Genomic DNA, 18,866 nt, shown 5'->3' on the forward strand with positions numbered 1-18,866 from the left:
AAGAGGACTGGCCACCCCTCAGAGCCTGGTTCCTCTCTAGGTTTATTCCTAGGTTCCTGCCTTTCTAGGGAGTTTTTCCTAGCCACGTGCTTCTACTTCTGCATTGCTTGCTGTTTGGGGTTTTAGGCTGGGTTTCTGTATAGCACTTTGTGACATCGGCTGATGTAAAAAGGGATTTATAAATAAATTGGATTGATTGATTGATCAATGTGATTGACTGTTAATTATTTCACTAGGCTACCTGTATTTAACATTGTGTTGTTATTTCGCTGAACACTAGATGGTTTAATTAGATTTTTGGTAGTGAAACGAGGCTACTCAGGCGAGAGAAAAAAACTCACCCAAATGTGCATGTATCTAATGTTTAATTACAATTGCACAGAAAATTTGTCAATTTTATCCCCATTCTCAAAACTCAGAGACAGGTCGGGTACATTGGAGAAGAAAGAAACAGCATTTGGTTAAAATACAGGAGACATGTCCACTATTTTGTTTGCCTCTGGGTTATGTACTGTACACTCCTTTGAGACCAATGATAAAGGCAATATTATACATAGTTTACAATTTTAAAGGTACATTTTCCCAACACTGGTCCTTGTGTACAGTACACGTTTTTGTTGTAGCCCTGGACTAAAGCACCTCATTCAACTCATTGAGAGCTTGATGATTAGTTGACAAGTTGAATCAGATGTGCTTGTCTAGGTTTACAATAAACATGTGTACTGTTGGGGTTACTGGAGGACCAGGGTTGGGAAACACTGGCCTAGAGCATATCAAAACATTATCCCATAAACAAGCTACAGGGAGAGGAAACTACAACTCGTATGTCCATCATTTCTGATAAACAAAGGGTGGGTTCATGACGGACATTATTTTGTATATTTTGTTTAAGGTTGGTGGAGCTATGGATACAAAACTGGGGTATTCACCATGCCGCTCAAGAAGGAAGAGTGAATTTAAGAGAATTGGGACTTCTGAATAATGGACTCTACCCTCTTCCTTGGCAGCATACAGAAATGTCCTAGTTGGCTATGAAACAAAAGCATCTTCACCTCCCTCAGGGACAAAGTAGTTCCCATCATGTGATTATTATGTTCCCCTTTGTGTTTCTGACCTTAGTTGTGGAGCATGGTCAAAGAGCGAGTAATAATAGCCAACAGCTTTCCCCATTAGAATCAGTGTTGAATGGAGAGCGATTTTCAACACACTCTGTATCAATGTAAATCTTCATTGATTGTGCATTGATACTAAGTATGAAGAGGTTCGCTGTTCATTCATAATTTAATATTCCTGCTCCTTAGCAGCTTGGATGGCTGTAGGATATATTTCCACACATCTAAACCCTTGAAATCAGTCACTTTGTTTTTTAGTTCGTCTTGAGTTTATCCTCTTTGTGAAGTGTGCTCAGGGGCTCCCCCTAGCTGCTGATCTTGGTCAGCATCTTGTTGATGGCCTGCTTGACGTGGGTGGTGGAGCTACGACGCCTGGCCTTGCCCTGGACCGCCTTGCGGCGCCTCAACTCGCGACACAGCTCATGGAATGCTTCCGTCACCATGCCGCCTTCGTCGGCGCATGCCGAGCACTCGTAGAAGGCGCACGCCATCTCGGCGGCCAGCCGCTCGCCTTCCTCTGTGCCCACCTGTCGGGCATGGTCTAGGTCGGCCTTGTTGCCCACCAAAACCAACGGGACATTCTTGGGTTTCTTGACTTCCTCTAGGAGGCCCCGCAAAGGAGCCACTTCGTCGAAGCTGCCCCTGTCAGTGATGTCATAGACGATGACGAAGCCGTCGCCCCAGCGCATGTGGCTCTCCTTCTGCTGCGTGTCCTCCTGAGGTAAAGATACAGGAGGGAAGGATCTTTTTAGTGACAATCTTTTGGCAACTAGCTAGCTAATTAGAATACTGTTGACATTTGATGTTGACCAATAGGCCCACTTGTTGTCTGGCATATCCACAAGGCAAATAAACAATAGCTCTATGCGGGCCTTCATTGAACAAGTGATGGACAATTGAGGCATCTGAACTGAACAGCGCTTTTTATTTAAAAAACTTCCACTAAGTTTTCAGCTGCAAATGATTGACTGCACATGTTTCTAATGAATTCAAAGGCTTTATTTCTCCTTTCTCAACATAATACTTGTTAAATCCCCCAGATTTGAACAATCGGCTACCCTTCTGAACTGGGTGCAAATTTCAGCAGCTGCTCCTGATTTCATCAAGTCGGAACAGCCAGTCCTGTAACGAAACTTACTGGTCGTGTGAGGGGAAAAAATGAAGTCTTAAACTTGCGCAAGCAGGAGCTCGAGATATTCTTGACCTCCAACCGTTATTGGCAATAATAACACTGTTACAATAACTGTTGCATAACTCACATTAAACACAGTGATACTTGACATCTATATAACTGACCGACTTTTGAACTTGACGAAAGACAGGTCTAACAACGCTCGGTTAGGCCCTCGCCTAGACTCTCACTCCCTGCACTCTCAAAATAGAATACAATGTAATGAGAGAAGGATGACTTGGCTGGACGTGTCACGGGGAAATTAGCAGCAGGCAGAACACCTACGTACTCAAACTAGCAGCAGCAGCACATTTATCTTGGGATGGAAGAGGCCTATGCTGCTGGGTTCTCTCCCAGATGGAAAGTATAATGTGTTTACCCCGACGGCTGATTAGAACAGCACAGAGCAACGCTAGCGAGGATCCGGTCTAGCTAGGACTGCTACTGGGAATACGCCCTGATAAGTCATCGTTATACAGTAGGGTTGAATTGGGATTTCCAATTGACTATGAATTATTCTTAGTCTATTGCCAGTCACAGTATAAACATTTCTTCTACACAAACGTCTATGTTTTCTGTGCAAAGTTGCTGAGGCTCGTACCTGTCCGGCTGTGTCAAGGATCTCCATGGTCACAACCTCATCGTCTATGGTTGCTTGATGGCGATATGTTGATTCTGGAAGGAACAAACAGACAAAAGGGGGAACCCCATTTAGAGGATGGTAACATGTTTATGTCTATCATGCACAGTTGAGCCCACCTGGTTGTTTAGGTGGTCAATGAACCCCATTAAGTTGAATTGCCTCTGGTTCGCTTCAGGGCAGCTTTACCAAAAGGACGAGAGGTGGTCAGGTCTTACACACCTGGCTGAAAGATACAGGTGTGAATGCTGGCTATGACCCTCTTTGTTTTACCTCGATGAGGAGTCATTTACCTGAATCGCCTCTTGTAAAAGAAAACCATCTGTGTAAACTGACAAAAACTCCCTAAAAGGCACTTTTAGAGAGAGATTTCACTGCTGTCTCGACCGGAGAACACGGCACTATTTAGCAAGCCTGTTGTGTTTGTAAATCTCATCTTTTGCTCAGTTTCAGATTGTTACTCAGTGTCTGCTCCAAACTTTTTCAAGCATGGTGGGTGACTACTATTCAAGATGGCGGGGGTCGGGAGTATAACCGTCAGTAACGCCAGAACGTTCTGTTGGGGTGTTAGCTAGCTGTGCATGTCATCATCCCCGCCTCTACCCAGGTGCCCTCTGGGACGTAAAACGCTGTGTGCGTGCGTGATGTCACCGAGCGCTGTGAGTGACCGCTAAGGTGTTGATTTACTGCCTTCTATAGTTGGAGGGTAGCACCTTTCTGAGGGGCGAAGCCTGGGTCTCACACGGAGTCTCACGGGGCGTCCCATTTCAGCTGCCACACATCCACACACGTGCAAGCGCACACCTGCACACACACATACATGCAAGAACACACACACACACACACCAACTATGTGTTTTTGTGTATTGACAGCATGGACAGGAGGGCTTGTGGATGATTTAATGGTCCAACCTACATATCTGAAGATCTTAAAGAGGGCCAACACCACAGTCATTTTCCTGGCAGTGAATAACTCATTTCCTAGCGAGAACCTGGAGCCTCTAGCTGCTGTTGCTGTTATTTTAGAATGCTGAAAGAGAACGTCTCATACCAGAATATTAAATGGAAACATCAACAGAACTGTCAATAGCAACTTCCATCAGCCCCCGTCTCAAGCTGTTTGTACTTGTTAACTACTACGACTCTTAGAAATGTTTTTCTTGCTCCGCTCACTTAACTCACTGGATTGCCAAACATCCATGATATGATTCAGCCAAGCAGCTGCTTTCCTATTTGTTTCTATCTGTGCTATTTATTACCCTAATTGTGCAATGTCATATGACCTCAATAAATGAGATTAATAGTAGATTTCCAGTAGGTAGTAGTTATATAGTAGATTCCTGTCACGCGGGACTAGGTGAGTGCAGGAATCAGATGCAGAGAGTGTTCCACTGGGGTATAGTGCTTTTTACTAAGGCACACACAAAAATGAAGCCCAACAACACAGGGCGCAGAACATACAACTTGACAACCCAAAAACCACAGGGTGTCAAGTGTAAGAAAGAAAATTACATCTCAGCCTACAATGCACACACGTAACAAACTAAAGACAATCCCGCACAAAACAAGAGCGGGTCTACCTACTAAATATAGGGAAGCTCATTAACCGAAAACAACAGAAACACAGGTGAAACTAATAAGACAAAACAAACAGACAAACGAAAAAGGGATCGGTGGCGGCTAGTAGGACGGTGACGACGACCGCCGAGCACCGCCCGAACAGGTAGGGGAGCCAGCTTCGGCGGAAGTCGTGACAATTCCTCTGCCCGTTTTATTGAGGAGTGACTTGGTAAGAGTTAATTCCATGAGGTAAATAAGATATGCCGCCATTGTCAAAATATTGGTGTCATGGCAACAAGCATGACAATGCTCCAGAGCCAGGAAAATGCATACACCCACATAGATTCTATGATTATGGGAAAGGGGTATGCTTATACTGTGTGTTCATGTATTTATATATTAAATTGTGTAAATTCCATCCCCAAAAATGCTTTTCCTGATGTTAGTCACTGTAGCAGCCTTTTGTAATCATATTTAATTGATCCCCCTTGCTCAGGTTAAATCCTAATCCTAACTCCTAACCTCTGCGCAGGTTAAATCCTAATCCTAACTCCTAACCTCTGATAATACAGATCACAATTGAGGGAACGCCAAAAAAGAACACAACGGCGACCATCATATTCCCACAGTTGAATTATTTACCAATATGACAATGAAATGGAAAGCGCTTTGTCGTAAAACAGCTTCATTTTGCACAAATAAGCAGATGGCGTCTCTTAGACGTCAAGAGAAAGACGTGGTAGAGATTTCCTCCAGATTTCCTCTTACTATCATAGCATCATCAAATCCATTTGTGTGTGCAGACTGCACCTACTGTACGCAAACTAAGTGCTTCTTGAATGTCAATCGAAACAGATTGCTGTTCTTTTCATTACAGGCATTTTGAGATGACAGCATGGGTGTTGATTTAATCAGAGAGCTCCATTTGAAGGGTTATACTGTATCATCATATCATGAAATGACCCATTCAGCAGACTACAAGGCACGTTATTAAAATCATGTTACTTTTCTGGACTCGAAGGATATGTGTAACCTACAAAACACACACACTGGGTACTGTTCGCAAAAACATGATTCAATTGCTTCCAGACCCTGTTCTGAAACTTCATGAAATGAATCTGTCGGCGTGGTAACTCTATATTCTCCTCAACGTCCATGTTTCTTACAGAGCTGTGATCTCTCTCTCTCTCTCTCTCTCTCTCTCTCTCTCTCTCTCTCTCTCTCTCTCTCTCTCTCTCTCTCTCTCTCTCTCTCTCTCTCTCTCTCTCTCTCTCTCTCTCTCTCTCTCTCTCTCTCTCTCTCTCTCTCAGCACAAAGCCTTCATCTTTCATTCAACCCTTGTGTGATGATGTCAGGAAATAAGCTGTGGTGGGTACTAGGTTTATACTCAACGTCCATGTTTCTTACAGAGCTGTGATCTCTCTCTCTCTCTCTCTCTCTCTCTCTCTCTCTCTCTCTCTCTCTCTCTCTCTCTCTCTCTCTCTCTCTCTCTCTCTCTCTCTCTCTCTCTCTCTCTCTCTCTCTCTCTCTCTCTCTCTCTCTCTCTCTCTCTCTCTCTCTCTCTCTCTCTCTCTCTCTCAGCACAAAGCCTTCATCTTTCATTCAACCCTTGTGTGATGATGTCAGGAAATAAGCTGTGGTGGGTACTAGGTTTATACTCCTGAATGCTGTTCGAATAACAAGCACTTGAGCCTGCACCAAAAAGAACACCACATTCAGAGGGAAAACGGGGAAACTGTCAATAGGAATCAGAGACTTGGCTTGCAGTGAGAAAAAAATATATTAAATATCTGCAGGATCCAATTCCTTTTCCAGCTAATTGTTTGACAGCATGCTGTAAGCATATCTTAGACCATTGGTATTTGTAGGAGTATACTGTATGTATATATAGCATCTATAACAATGAAGTGTCTGCATGCAATGAGGCTTAATGCCTGTATCATGTTACTGCTTCCCATGCCAACAGTTGGGTCTGTGCCACTTCTAATGAGGCTGACTCTGTACATAGCATGCCATCGAACCATGAACCGGACAACCCCAATATTGTTCTAGCTTCAAGCAAAACATGCCACAATAGGCTTTTCCTGCCAATGACAGGATGTAGGCCTACTACACGAACCTCCCCTTGCACGGTTGCTGTGGTCAGTTAGCCTAAATATGAACCTGATTAGCCTGTGGCTACTATCAAACGCTACCGTCTACAGATCTAGAGTGTAAATCTTCTGTAGCCTTCCTGCAGTGAGTGAATTCCCTTAGATTAGCACTTACATTCCACACACTGCACTGGGCACACCTTGACTTAGTCATAGTCAAACACATTTCTCTGGAAAAGTGTAAAACCGACAACTGGCGTGAATGAATGGTGCTTCGCCCTTAAACCTTAAACTTGAGGCATCGCCTCTCTCCCTGTCTCATAATCACATAGCATTCAGAGCATGTTCAATCCCCGACCAGGCTAGGGTTGTGATGTAGTTTTGCTTTAAACAAAAACCAGAGAGGTCAGGCCTAACTTAAAAGGCATATTGTCAGGAAATGAATCTGTATGATGTGTGGAGGAGCTATGGGGGAAATATGTTACCCCTTGGGGAGTGATTATTATTACTATTTCGGTTGCTATCTTGATATGATAAATCGCAGAGATAGAAGGCTTTGACCAACGCAGCACAGCCATCTTTGGATCAAAACAGCCTTTGAGGTCAGATAAAGCCTTGGATACCCAAAATCATAGGGAAAGTGCTTTACTGGCTGCACGGAACACACTAAGACTAGTGTTGTGCAGGTTATTTTCAATGCTGCCTAGGACAGCAGGATGAGCAGGTTGGATGACTTACCAAGCGTTGGGTCATACTCCCAGATGAAACGCCTGGTCAGGAACCTCACCACTAGAGCTGTAGAGAGAGGGATAGATGGGAGGGAGGGAGGGAGGGAGGGAGGGAGGGAGGGAGGGAGGGAGGGAGGGAGGGAGGGAGGGAGGGAGAGATTAACATACTGTGCTGTAATCTAATTCATTCAATTAACTTAAATATAGAGCAAGCAAAAACATGAAGATAGGATTATGTCTTGACAGACAGAGATAATCAGTTTGGGTGGGATGGAACACTCTCCCCACTCAGTGTCAGATGCACAGAGTGCTCATCTGATTACGCAACAATTTCTTCAGTTCAGAGGAACAACAACCTCGCTCTGATATGCACATCTAATCAGAGCCACTTACAAGCAGGAATATATTAGAGACAGATGATTGCAGGCCTGAAAGGGACCATGTGCATACAGATACAGCAGCATGTCATCTGAATACAAAATATGTAATAGCTGTCTGAATTGTTTTACATCCTCAAATACAGTGTGTTTCAGAGACTCAGCCTGCTAGACCAAACATCTCTTCCCCAAATATCATTCACCCCTATCTTTTCATATAGAGTCACTTTGTGTCTTTGTTGTCATAATTGTGAAAAGCCATTTTATCCAATGATAGTCATTCCCATAGAAATGGAATAGAACACTACACTCTAAAAAATGCTGGGTTGTTTGGATGACCCAACTGCTGGGTTGCAGGCATTAGAACACTTTGTTGGGTTGTTTTCTTTAATAACTGATGTGTTATTGATGCTGGGTTATTGAGATATGACCCAGTGGGTCAGATCAGAAGACTGGAGGGGTGGCTTAGTAGGGGCGTGTTTTTCAGATAATTATTTCTGGCCACCCGTGAGAGTAAATGTGAATCTGTTCTGTTGTATTGTTATCACATGTTAAGGTTGAACACTGATACCTTTGTGGCTTAAATGAGGAGTGTGTTTGAGTTCCTAAAGAGCCTATGCGTTTCCCAATGTTGGAATAACACATATCCTGATATTGCATCTCAATATTGTGATATGTAAATAATAATGTTGTGAAATGTATATTAGAATATGTAATGTGCAAAAATATTTAAGATTTTTTTTGTATTTTCAGTGTACAAATTTAACATGAAAAGGAATTACATTTGCTCTCACGGGTGTCCAAAAATAACTATGAAAGCCACGCCCCTAATAGGCCATGCCTCCTGAATATGACCTATGGATTACATTAAAAAAATACCTAGCTGCTTGGTCAAAATAACCCAGCGTGTGTTCTGTCCAATATTTACCCAGCGCTGGGTTACCAGCATTTTTTAGAGTGTAGAACGGTAGCGCTATCGTCATTCTGAAGGTAGAGTCCCAGTTCAAATGATTAAATATCCTTATGTGCCACGGGATTGGAACATTGACCTCCTGTCCTTGTAGAATTATAAGCCTATTGGCTGTAAGTCGCCTGTAGCCACTTCCCTGTGGTTTAGAAGAGTGTTGTCTTACAAAGGTAAAAACCGCTTCAGAGGAAGATTAGGTTTCTACCTATGATTAATCCCTCTCCTCACTTCAGTTGGATAATACTTTAAATGATTGATGTTATTATGGCTGCGCCATATTTGATCATCATAAAAGTTAAGCCACGCCATTCCTCTCTTTATTAGGCTTCTGAAAGGCTGTTGATTGTGATCTGATACTTTAAGTGCATGTAGGGCCTTTATTTGACATTAAGAGAGATAAAATACGTGTTGTAGAGTGTGTTATTAAGAGTGTTAACATTTGTCAGTTGATAGTCTAGTAACTCCAAGTAAATACAATAACCGGGGACACTGCAGACCTAATTGCCGTTCAATTAGGTTGAGATGTGAAGATCAAATCAAAATCAAATCAATTTTTATTTGTCACACGTGCCGAATACAACCGGTGTAGACCTTTACAGTGAAATGCTTACTTACAAGCCCTTAACCAACAATGCAGTTTTAAGAAAAATACGTGTTAAGTAAAAAATTGATAAGTAAAAAATATGAAATAAAAGTAACAAATAATTAAAGAGCAGCAGTAAAATAACAATATCGAAGCTATATACAGGGGGTACCGGTACAGCGTCAATGTGGGGAGGCACCGGTTAGTCGAGGTAATTTAGGTAATATGTACATGTAGGTAGAGTTAAAGTGACTATGCATAGATAATAAACAGAGAATAGCAGCAGCGTAAAAGGGCGGGGCGGGGGGCAATGCAAATAGTCTGGGTAGCCATTTGATTAGCTGTTCAGGAGTCTTATGGCTTGGGGGTAGAAGCTGCTGAGAAGCCTTTTGGTCCTAGACTTGGAGCTCCGTTAACACTTGCCGTGCGGTAGCAGGGACAACAGTCTATGACTAGGGTGGCTTTAGGGCCTTCCTCTGACACCGCCTGGTATAGAGGTCCTGGATGGCAGGAAGCTTGGCCCCGGTGATGTACTGGGCCGTACATAATATATAATAAGAGCTTGGAGATTCCATCCAATATGTTATCTATGTAATAGGTATTCAAAGCATTAAAGAAAAGTGTTTTCCACAAGTACATAGAGTAGCCATCCAAATAGAGAAAGTAGCCAGGCGGCCCCCGACCAGGGGGTTTGCCCACCAGGGCACAGCAATGTTTTTCCGAAGGAGCTCTATTTTGGTAGCCTCTGGTACATTCTAATGCCTTGAGTCTGTATACACTACCCAGCTGATTAGCCAATGACAGCCGCTAATGGAAAACACTGCTGCAAATCACAGCAAGCTTTCAAATCTGTCAACTTGATGTCCACTCAGTCAAAACAGTTAGGGATCGTTCTAAATTTACCTGGGTGGTCCAAAATAGGGGAGGGTGGCAGGGAGCCTAGCGGTTAGAGCGTTGGGCCAGCAACTGAAAGGTTGTTGGTTTGAATACCTGACCCGTCAAGGTGAAAAATCTGTCTGTGCCCTTGAGCAAGGCACTTAACCCTAATTTGCTCCAGGGGCACTGTACTACTATGGCTGACCCTGTAAAACAACACATTTCATGCATCTATCCAGTGTATGTGACAATAACACATCTTAAATTGCCAAGCTTTGTGGAGTTTTTATTTTAATTTTATTGTGCACAGGGGAGGCTAGTGTGTTTTTTCCCGTGGTTTACATGAGCTCTTTTGCAGGCTTTACTATATCAATGTATTCCATCCTGGCCACATTTCCTCATTTGCTTGCATGCTCCTCCCCGATATCAAGGTGTTTTGGTATTTCCCTGATGCACTATGCTTTTCCGCACGTTAACTTTTACTATACCACAGATCAATATAGCCTACTAGTCTGTCTAGCCTGCCTTCTATCCACCATTCATAGTGATATTGGTAGGTGGATCATTTGTACAGATCTGCAATAGGCTAACTAGCAAATCACACCCCACATAAAAGCATTTCATCCATTTTTAATATGAATCCACAACAACACATAGGAATAGCTTATAGGCAGCGGAGATGCCAGGTGCATCAATGTGCATGAAGAACAGTGAAGACATGAGACACGCAGCTCAAAAACGCACCCCCTATTGATCTTGTTTAGGGACAATACAATTATCATACCTAGACTAACCTACAACACCACAATGCAATGAATAACTGCATTATTGTTTTCAAGTGAGTACAAAATTCTACTCTAGGCAGCAGTGAACATGTCATTTGAGCGAATGCGCAAAAGCCCTGTGATTTGAATGTTTCATTCTATTTGGATCAGTTGTGGGTCTACTCTGGACAGTCTAGAAAGGCACAGTAACAGGCCAGTCTGGCTGTATTTTTAATTCTTCCGTTACTGAGATGCGCTGTCTGTTGCAGATCATCATTCTCCCAAGTCGTCCTACAATAACGTGGCCACATATGCTCCCGTCAGGCCCAGTTGTTCAGGAAAGCGTTTAGCCTCCTCTCCAATCCGAAAGGCTTATTCCTCGCACACCTAGAATCTAACACTTCAATAGGGCCTAAATATTTGTCATTTTGCTTTTTAAGATGTATTAGCTTTTATGTGACATAATCACAACCAGTCACAATTTTTAAATGTAATTAGGCTACTTATAAAGTCTCCTGTAGGCCAGGCATGCGCACGTTCGTCCAAATTATAATTCCAGCATCCTCAACACGGCTGGACATTAACCAGGTTTCCTTCCAACCATTTTATGCAAGTAAAGTATGTTGCACTTTTTTTTCTTCATATCATGGAAAAGAACTCATTTTATTAGGCTAGATGAAATACATTATGATGAACGTCACAGGGTGGGGAAAGTGCACGGTGACGAGGTTGATGCTCCTTTAAATAGAACATTGAGGGTCTTATTCTGTTCCTGTGTGATCACGATTTCCGTAGCCAATGTGATGAGTAAGACCTTTAAACAGGTCGACATTCACAAGGCCGCAGGGCCAGACGGATTGCCAGGACGTGTACTCCGAGCATGCGCTGACCAACTGGCAAGTGTCTTCACTGACATTTCCAATCTGTCCCTGACTGAGTCTGTAATACCAACATGTTTCAAGCAGACCACCATAGTCCCTGTGCCCAAGAAAACTAAGGTAACCTGCCTAAATGACTACCGACCCGTAGGACTCGTGTCTGTAGCCACGAAGTGCTTTGAAAGGCTGGTCATAGCTCACATCAACACCATTATCCCAGAAATCCTAGACCCACTCCAATTTGCATACTGCCCCAACAGATGCACAGATGATGCAATCTCTATTGCACTCCACACTGCCCTTCCCACCTGGACAAAAGGAACACCTATGTGAGAATGCTACTCATTGACTACAGCTCAGCGTTCAACACCATAGTGCCTTCAAAGCTCATCATTAAGCTAAGGACCCTGGGACTAAACACCTCCCTCTGCAACTGGATCCTGGACTTCCTGACGGGCCGCTCCCAGGTGGTAAGGTGGTAACAATACATCCGCCATGCTGATCCTCAACACAGGGGCCCCTCAGGGGTGCGTGCTCAGTCCCCACCTGTACTGTTCACTCATGACTGCATGGCCAGGCACGACTCCAACACCATCATCAAGATTGCCAATGACACAACAACAGTAGTAGAGAACGATGAGACAGCCTATAGGGAGGAGGTCAGAGACCTGGCCGTGTGGTGCTAGGACAACAACCTCTCCCTCAACGTGATCAAGACTTGGAAACGGTAGGCTGGCTCGGTGCTTGAGGCGCCAAAAGATTAAATTAGCTGTAGTCTTGAGCGGCCGCCACGCATGGTTGACCAATGTGCGGAGTTCATCTTGTCAAACAAACAATGTTTTAACGACAACATTCGAGCTGACAACAACCGGGACTACTGGTCTCTACACACGGTAGGTGAATTTTGTCGTGGTTCAAATGCCGTTTACAGCAGGGCGTCTGTAAGTGCCTTTAGACTCATGGCCGAGTGACGCCACCTCACTGCGCAGAACCGCAAACCTGGTTTGCTGCAGTCTGATTTGCCTTATCATTAAACAGGCCACACGCTCTCACTGTGCTTCCTCGGTGATACCGTTATCTATCCCCGGTAATTTAGCGTCGCGCACCACCGTGTAATCCAATTAAGACTGGGAGAAACCAGAGCTCGCTCTGTGTGGTCTGTCTGCCGGTAGCGCTACCCCCTGGAACTCTGCGGTGGGTGGCCCATGGTTTCCTTTCTCCTTTCCTTTCCCTTGCCTGGGCCTCACTCGAGCCCTCATTAGCGTTTCAGACCAAATGACAGGTACAGACAGGCTTTTCCCCTTGCTTTTCCATTAGCCCCCCCAAAAAGCCTAACTTGTAGGCCAGGGCACCCACCCGTGGTCCCGCCAGAACAGAGCCACAGGATCTCATAATGTACTGTACATGGAAAAAGGTTACAATGCCCTGCATTATTCAGGATCTGATCTCACACCTACCAGACACTCAATCAGAACCCAATGCCCTCAGTTGCATAGTGGCGAAGCAAAATCTTGAAATATTGCTTGGATATGTACAGCTACTCAGGCACTCCATCCACAGTCAACAGGTTGCATTGTTGCTAGCATGATGTTGCTGTTGCTGAGGCATTAAAGGGTTGATTGTTCGGTATGTATCTGCATGCCTTGCATCACTTGCAACCCTCCCAGGTTGTGATTTATTGTGTAAGTGGCACTGCTCTTCTCTCTGTGGCTGTCTTGTGCCTGAGTGACTTCAAATGGGCCCAAATGGCCTACTTGAGTCTCAGAGGGTATCGGTTTCCTCCTGTCAAGCGACAGAGCCCCTGCTTTTGAAAGGGGATAATAGAAAGGCTATTATGTTGAGGTTGACTGTCGCCGACACGCTTCTTTTAGCGCCTATAACTAAACTAGGAGTCAGTTATTTTGACCTAAGAATGATTATTTGATGTTTGTAGATGGTTAGTTACTTGAATATTAGGTTTCATTATTTGTCATTTCACGGGCATGAATTGTGAGACACTTTTGACTGACCATCTATTTTTATTCACATATTTTCACTCCATTCCAAACTAAATTGTCCCCTTATTAGTTTCATCATGTTGAAGACAGTAAACAACCAACACATTACCAGTTGAAAGCAATACTGAAGCTTCTGACAAAGCCTTCCTTCATTAGTGAAAGCGAAGCCACAATGTGCCACAATGTAAAACATCTACTGTATGTTCCACAAAAACTCTCAACGGTCACGTAATTGAGTGGTTCTTCACTAAATTGGGCTTTTCAATACCTTGTTTGACTTACTTCGGTTCTGCTTGGAAGCAACACATTTTGTCACTAATGTGGTTAAAGTCAACTCAAACAGCAGCTAGAGTCACGCAGCTAGCAATTAGTCCCAGAACAAAATCAACGCAGAGCACAAGATAATTTGTCATTTTAAACAGCAGGTAGCCAGAGATGTCCAACTAGGCCACAGACACATTCTTCTTCTCTTGTTCGCCTGAAATTCCCCGGTGACCGTCTAGGTCAAAGTAATTGTGCCTTTTAGCGCTTGGGATTCCAGGTAGAAAGAACAAGCAATGGAGTGTGAAGACTTGTTCGAGGTAAGATACAATATCTGATGTCAAGTTCTGTTCTCAAAAGGCTTCGGATGAATTCCTAGAAAAGTAGAGCTTTTACAGACAATGTGGTTTCATAAGAGCTCCTTTAAAAGAAAAAGTGTGTTTCTGTAAATGTCTCTTATCAGTCCTAGTCTAAAACCACAAGCTTAATGAAAAACATGGTGCAGGGCTCAAAAACACAATAATGGCTACTCCGCTCTTTTCCTGCCAGGCTGTGATTCAGTAGATGATAAAGCTCTTATAAACCTGCATTTTATTAGCACAGGCCAAGGGGAAAAGAGATTAATCCTCCCCATCTGAATGGTGCGGCGGCTGCCACACAATATCTAGTGACTATCTGTCCGACACACTGACTACTAGATCAATAGCCTCCGAGGAGCGAGGACTGTGGACTGTTACAACTGGGCTGTCGTTAAGATCAATAGCCTCCGAGGAGCGAGGACTGTGGACTGTTACCACTGGGCTGTCGTTAAGATCAATGGCTGAGCCTTGGGAAAGAAGAAGATCAGGGCAGATTTCACAATAAAACTGAAAAACAAAACAAGCCCAGACTTGTTCGAGAATTCACCCAACATGTAGTCTAGGCAGTGATCAAAAAAGAAACGACCAGTTTTTATAACATGGGCCAAAGCGTCAGAGTCGGAGTGCTTAGGATAAAGGTCCCCTCTGTCCATGTGATCTTATTCATGATGATCTAAAAGGCTAAACTGATCCTAGATCAGCACTCCTACTCTACGGGGCCCAAGACAAACAGAGAGAGAGGAGGACCTTTAAGTCTGCTGTCCCGTGTCAACATAGCAACCATGGGAGGTGATTAGCAACAGGTTCCTTTTGTCTCGGGTTGAACGAATTACCTTTGTAACATCAGAGGGAGAATGTCCGTCTGATAACAAGCAAAGCAGAAGCAATTAGCAGCTCCCAAGACCTTGTTCTAGATCAGTGGCAGTGTTGCTTATTGAACAGGTCCCTATTGATTCCACCACAGCCACCCCACAACCCCAGGGTTCCAGCTCTGTTTTTTAATTTAAAAAAAAATATATTTAACCTTTATTTAACTAGGCAAGTCAGTTAAGAACAAATTCTTATTTACAATGACGGCCTAGGAACAGTGGGTTAACTGCCTCGTCTGGTGGGTAGTCTACACTAGCTTGGTTAAACAAGCCTGGTTTTACCAGGCGAAGCCTCCACAGTATAAGTATTTGTAACGAATTTCGCCCCTCTGTGTTTGAGATGAATCTTTCATTCAGTTATTGATGTTTTTATGACTACAGAGCTGTTATGATTGTTGCAGGTCCACTTGGGACATTGCTTTCTCATGGTTCACATTGACTGGCCTGGCGCTGAGATCCAATCAAAGCTGAGGTAAATCATTAACCGGAGTGACTGTTTGGGTAGTTTTAATAGCATTCCTCTACACAGTATCCAATCATCTCACTGCTGCTCCATTGAAATGTTGACTGATTGAAAACATGTAACTTATATATATATATATATCTTATAATGAACTCCTCCACAAAATAAACAATGTTCCTCAATTCAACTATATAAAACCCACATCAAATGTGTTCTGAAAGCAATTTCAAATGTATGCGGTCACAACCATGGAAACAAACGTATTCTGTAGCACTGCTGAGGACATGACTGTATGGAATGTGAAAAAGAAAACTGATTGGCTACAGTGCAGGTCCAATGTGTCATGCACTTCATGTTGCCGCCTCGTGACATTCCCCCGCCTCTCATGTGACAAATGGATTTCTAGATCAATTATGGCTAGGGGTGCATGTAGGCCGGGCCCCGTAGATCTTACAGCGATCACCATGACGATTGATGGCTGTTGTCCAGCAGATCTGCCCTGCACAGGAACCAGGGCTGGTGGAAATCAAATAACTGTCGATTTAGTAGGAGGAGTAACAGAGTAGGTGTGCGTTTTCATACATACTTGTTGTCCCATTGTCCAATCCCATCGCACCAGTCATCTGTCTTTGACAGTACGTGCAGTGCCAAAAGTCGGTTTGAATTGGAATATCCCATTAATCAAATATGATCTGAAGAAAGTACTGTCTTATTCTTGAGAAACTGCCTGTAGCTACAAATACTTATTTCAAAGAAAAATAGCAAAAACTAAGATTTGTCTAAGTGTGTTCTGGCAAATATAGACTGGGCTCATTCAATTTGATCCTCTAAGAACTTACAAACCTAATGCCCACTGTGAGGATGATTACAACTACAGTATGCGAGCAGGCGTGTCACCAGGTTTACAGAAAATATATGGTATGTAATGTAAAGGTAGAATTCAACTGTACAGAATACTGTAGAAATATTTCAATATGCGGTCTCGTAGTAGGTCTCAAGTTAACTTATCCTTTGAATAACACAAACCTGTACACTACCATTAAACACTGCATGTTCATGCTTCTATTTTTAACACTTTGTGTTGTCTGCCTCTTTGTATGCAGCTTGAGTTAAATGTAGCAGGCATTTTAACAAGGTGGATATAGTGAACTGGATTTACCTTTATATTGTAAAGAGCAGTTGGAAATCCATTAGTGGCACTCAAGGCTTTTTTCTTTATTCAATAGACAAATGATACTGTAATTGTGGGTATATGGGCAACACACAGAGATACGCACAGCGATAAAGTGACAGCTCAGTTAGCAAGCCTTTCCAACATCATAGACTGCAGTAGTCGGGACCGACTCGAGCCATGCTGCAAAAAAATACCCCGGTCACTTCCTGTGAACACGAGGTCACCGCTCTGTGTCAGTCTCAGCGTCCAGCGGAAGCTTTCCCAGAGCCCCTTTCACCGCCAGACGCTCTCTTGGGCATGTTTGTGTTCCCCGGGTAACAAGGCTCTCCAGAGACATTGATAAACAAGACTTGAAGGGACATCAACCACAGCGTTGCTAGATAAACGGAAATTGATACGCCAAAGGAACGTATAAAGTCAAGAGTCTCATCAGACGGAGACATGGCTCACTTCCGCGATAGTCGACATCTTTGCCAAATGTCGTTGGCAGCGCCAATGATGGTTTGTAGCCCTAGTAAGAAGATCCTGGTTCAGATTATTTTGTAAATCATTATTGTCAATTATATGTAGTGGCCCTAGCTAGAGCTGTATTCGCATGAGTCAACACCTTTCTTTCCAGGGCCTCTCTGCTCATCAGTGGGTATCATGTCCCTGGTTTCGTGATAAGAACGTGTACACTATAACTAATAGGGGCCCAAATAAATATAATGACAATGTGCTAATCCCCAAACAGTCAAACTCAAAAGAGATGAGAAATTAGGGTAGGTGATTGATATTATATTAATCTCTCATTTCATACCATGCTAAATTAGTAGGCCTAATATTTATTGAAGTGCCAATCCTATCAAGTGCAAACCACACACATTTGTTCATTGCTAATTTGCGCTACAGTATGTCTGACTGAGTGACGCACTGCCTTCTCTGCCGTTTCCCCGGACTCTGAAACCAATCATCTTCCAAAAACAGAACAAATAAATGACCTCTGTTACTCCAAAGCTCTGCGCAATCTCGCAACACTAAGATAAGCAAATCCTTCCTTTCATTTAAAACCACCATGAATCACAGAATGTCCCCCCTGAAAGCTGCAGCTGGGGAAAATGAATACCTCCCTTTTTTTTTCTTTTTTTTTTCTTTTTTTTTACCTTTATTTAACCAGGAAGGGCTCATTGAGATTTAAAATCTCTTTTTCAAGAGCGTCCTGGCCAAGATAGGCAGCACCAAGTCATTACAAAAAAGCACCAAGTCATTACTCTATTCGACCTTTAAATACCTGTGTAAGCAGCCTGCCTCCAAAACTGGCACATCATTTAAATGCTGTATTTGTTTACACACACCAGTGATGTGCAGTCAGGGTGTGTGTATAATCTAATAAAAAAAAGCTGTTATGAAAAGACAAATAAAAAAGGAAATGATACAAAAAAAAAATTGACATTATTTTTTGTTATCTAATGATGCTCAGTATACTTCAGATCCTAAAATGTGCTAAAACTACATCATAAAACTACACCTCATAAAGCCGCCAGGGTATTCATTCCTTCCTTCCCATCCATTCAAATCGTTGACGCGTGCTGCCGTTCCTGACATATTTTGCACATGCGTACTGCCTAAACATGGTGTGTGGGTAAGCTTTGGCCACTCGCATCCCTTGAACTGAACAAAGCTAGATAGCTAGCAAAAACCACCTAACAAATGGACACTATACTGCACCTCAAACTATTTTCCAAGTTGAATTTCTAAGGAAAACTATATATAATTCAGAGATTGAGACCAATACCTACGCTTCCTGACCTTCATCAGAGGAAGGGACCGAAACTCACCCAATCGAATGCACCACACTCGGCCTGACAGACACAGCAACCCGGAGCAGACAGTCGATCACAGAGGAGAGGAATGTTGTACAACATTTTGGACAATAGTGTTCAAATGAAAGCCAGTTCATTTTGTAATATCTTTGGACATGTTCTTCAATGGGAGGATAGTCAATGACGAAAGTT

General features: G+C 43.2%; 1 protein-coding gene across 2 annotated transcripts in view; it reads right to left on the bottom strand.

Annotated features, from left to right (window-relative positions):
- Positions 1 to 348: 348 nt before the first annotated feature.
- LOC139565653 (ras-related and estrogen-regulated growth inhibitor) overlaps positions 349 to 18,866 on the bottom strand; it is a 38,901-nt gene continuing 20,383 nt past the window's right edge. For both annotated transcript variants that reach the window (XM_071386130.1, XM_071386131.1), the window contains 3 exons: positions 7,315 to 7,371; positions 2,885 to 2,958; positions 349 to 1,828 (listed from right to left, as the gene is read on the bottom strand). In XM_071386130.1, coding sequence (XP_071242231.1) covers positions 1,418 to 1,828; positions 2,885 to 2,958; positions 7,315 to 7,371 — 542 coding nt within the window. In that variant the 3' untranslated portion in view covers positions 349 to 1,417. The remainder of the gene's footprint in view (positions 1,829 to 2,884; positions 2,959 to 7,314; positions 7,372 to 18,866) is intronic.

Source organism: Salvelinus alpinus, chromosome 37, assembly GCF_045679555.1.
Source record: "Salvelinus alpinus chromosome 37, SLU_Salpinus.1, whole genome shotgun sequence".
In the NCBI taxonomy this organism is placed as follows: Eukaryota; Metazoa; Chordata; class Actinopteri; order Salmoniformes; family Salmonidae; genus Salvelinus; species Salvelinus alpinus.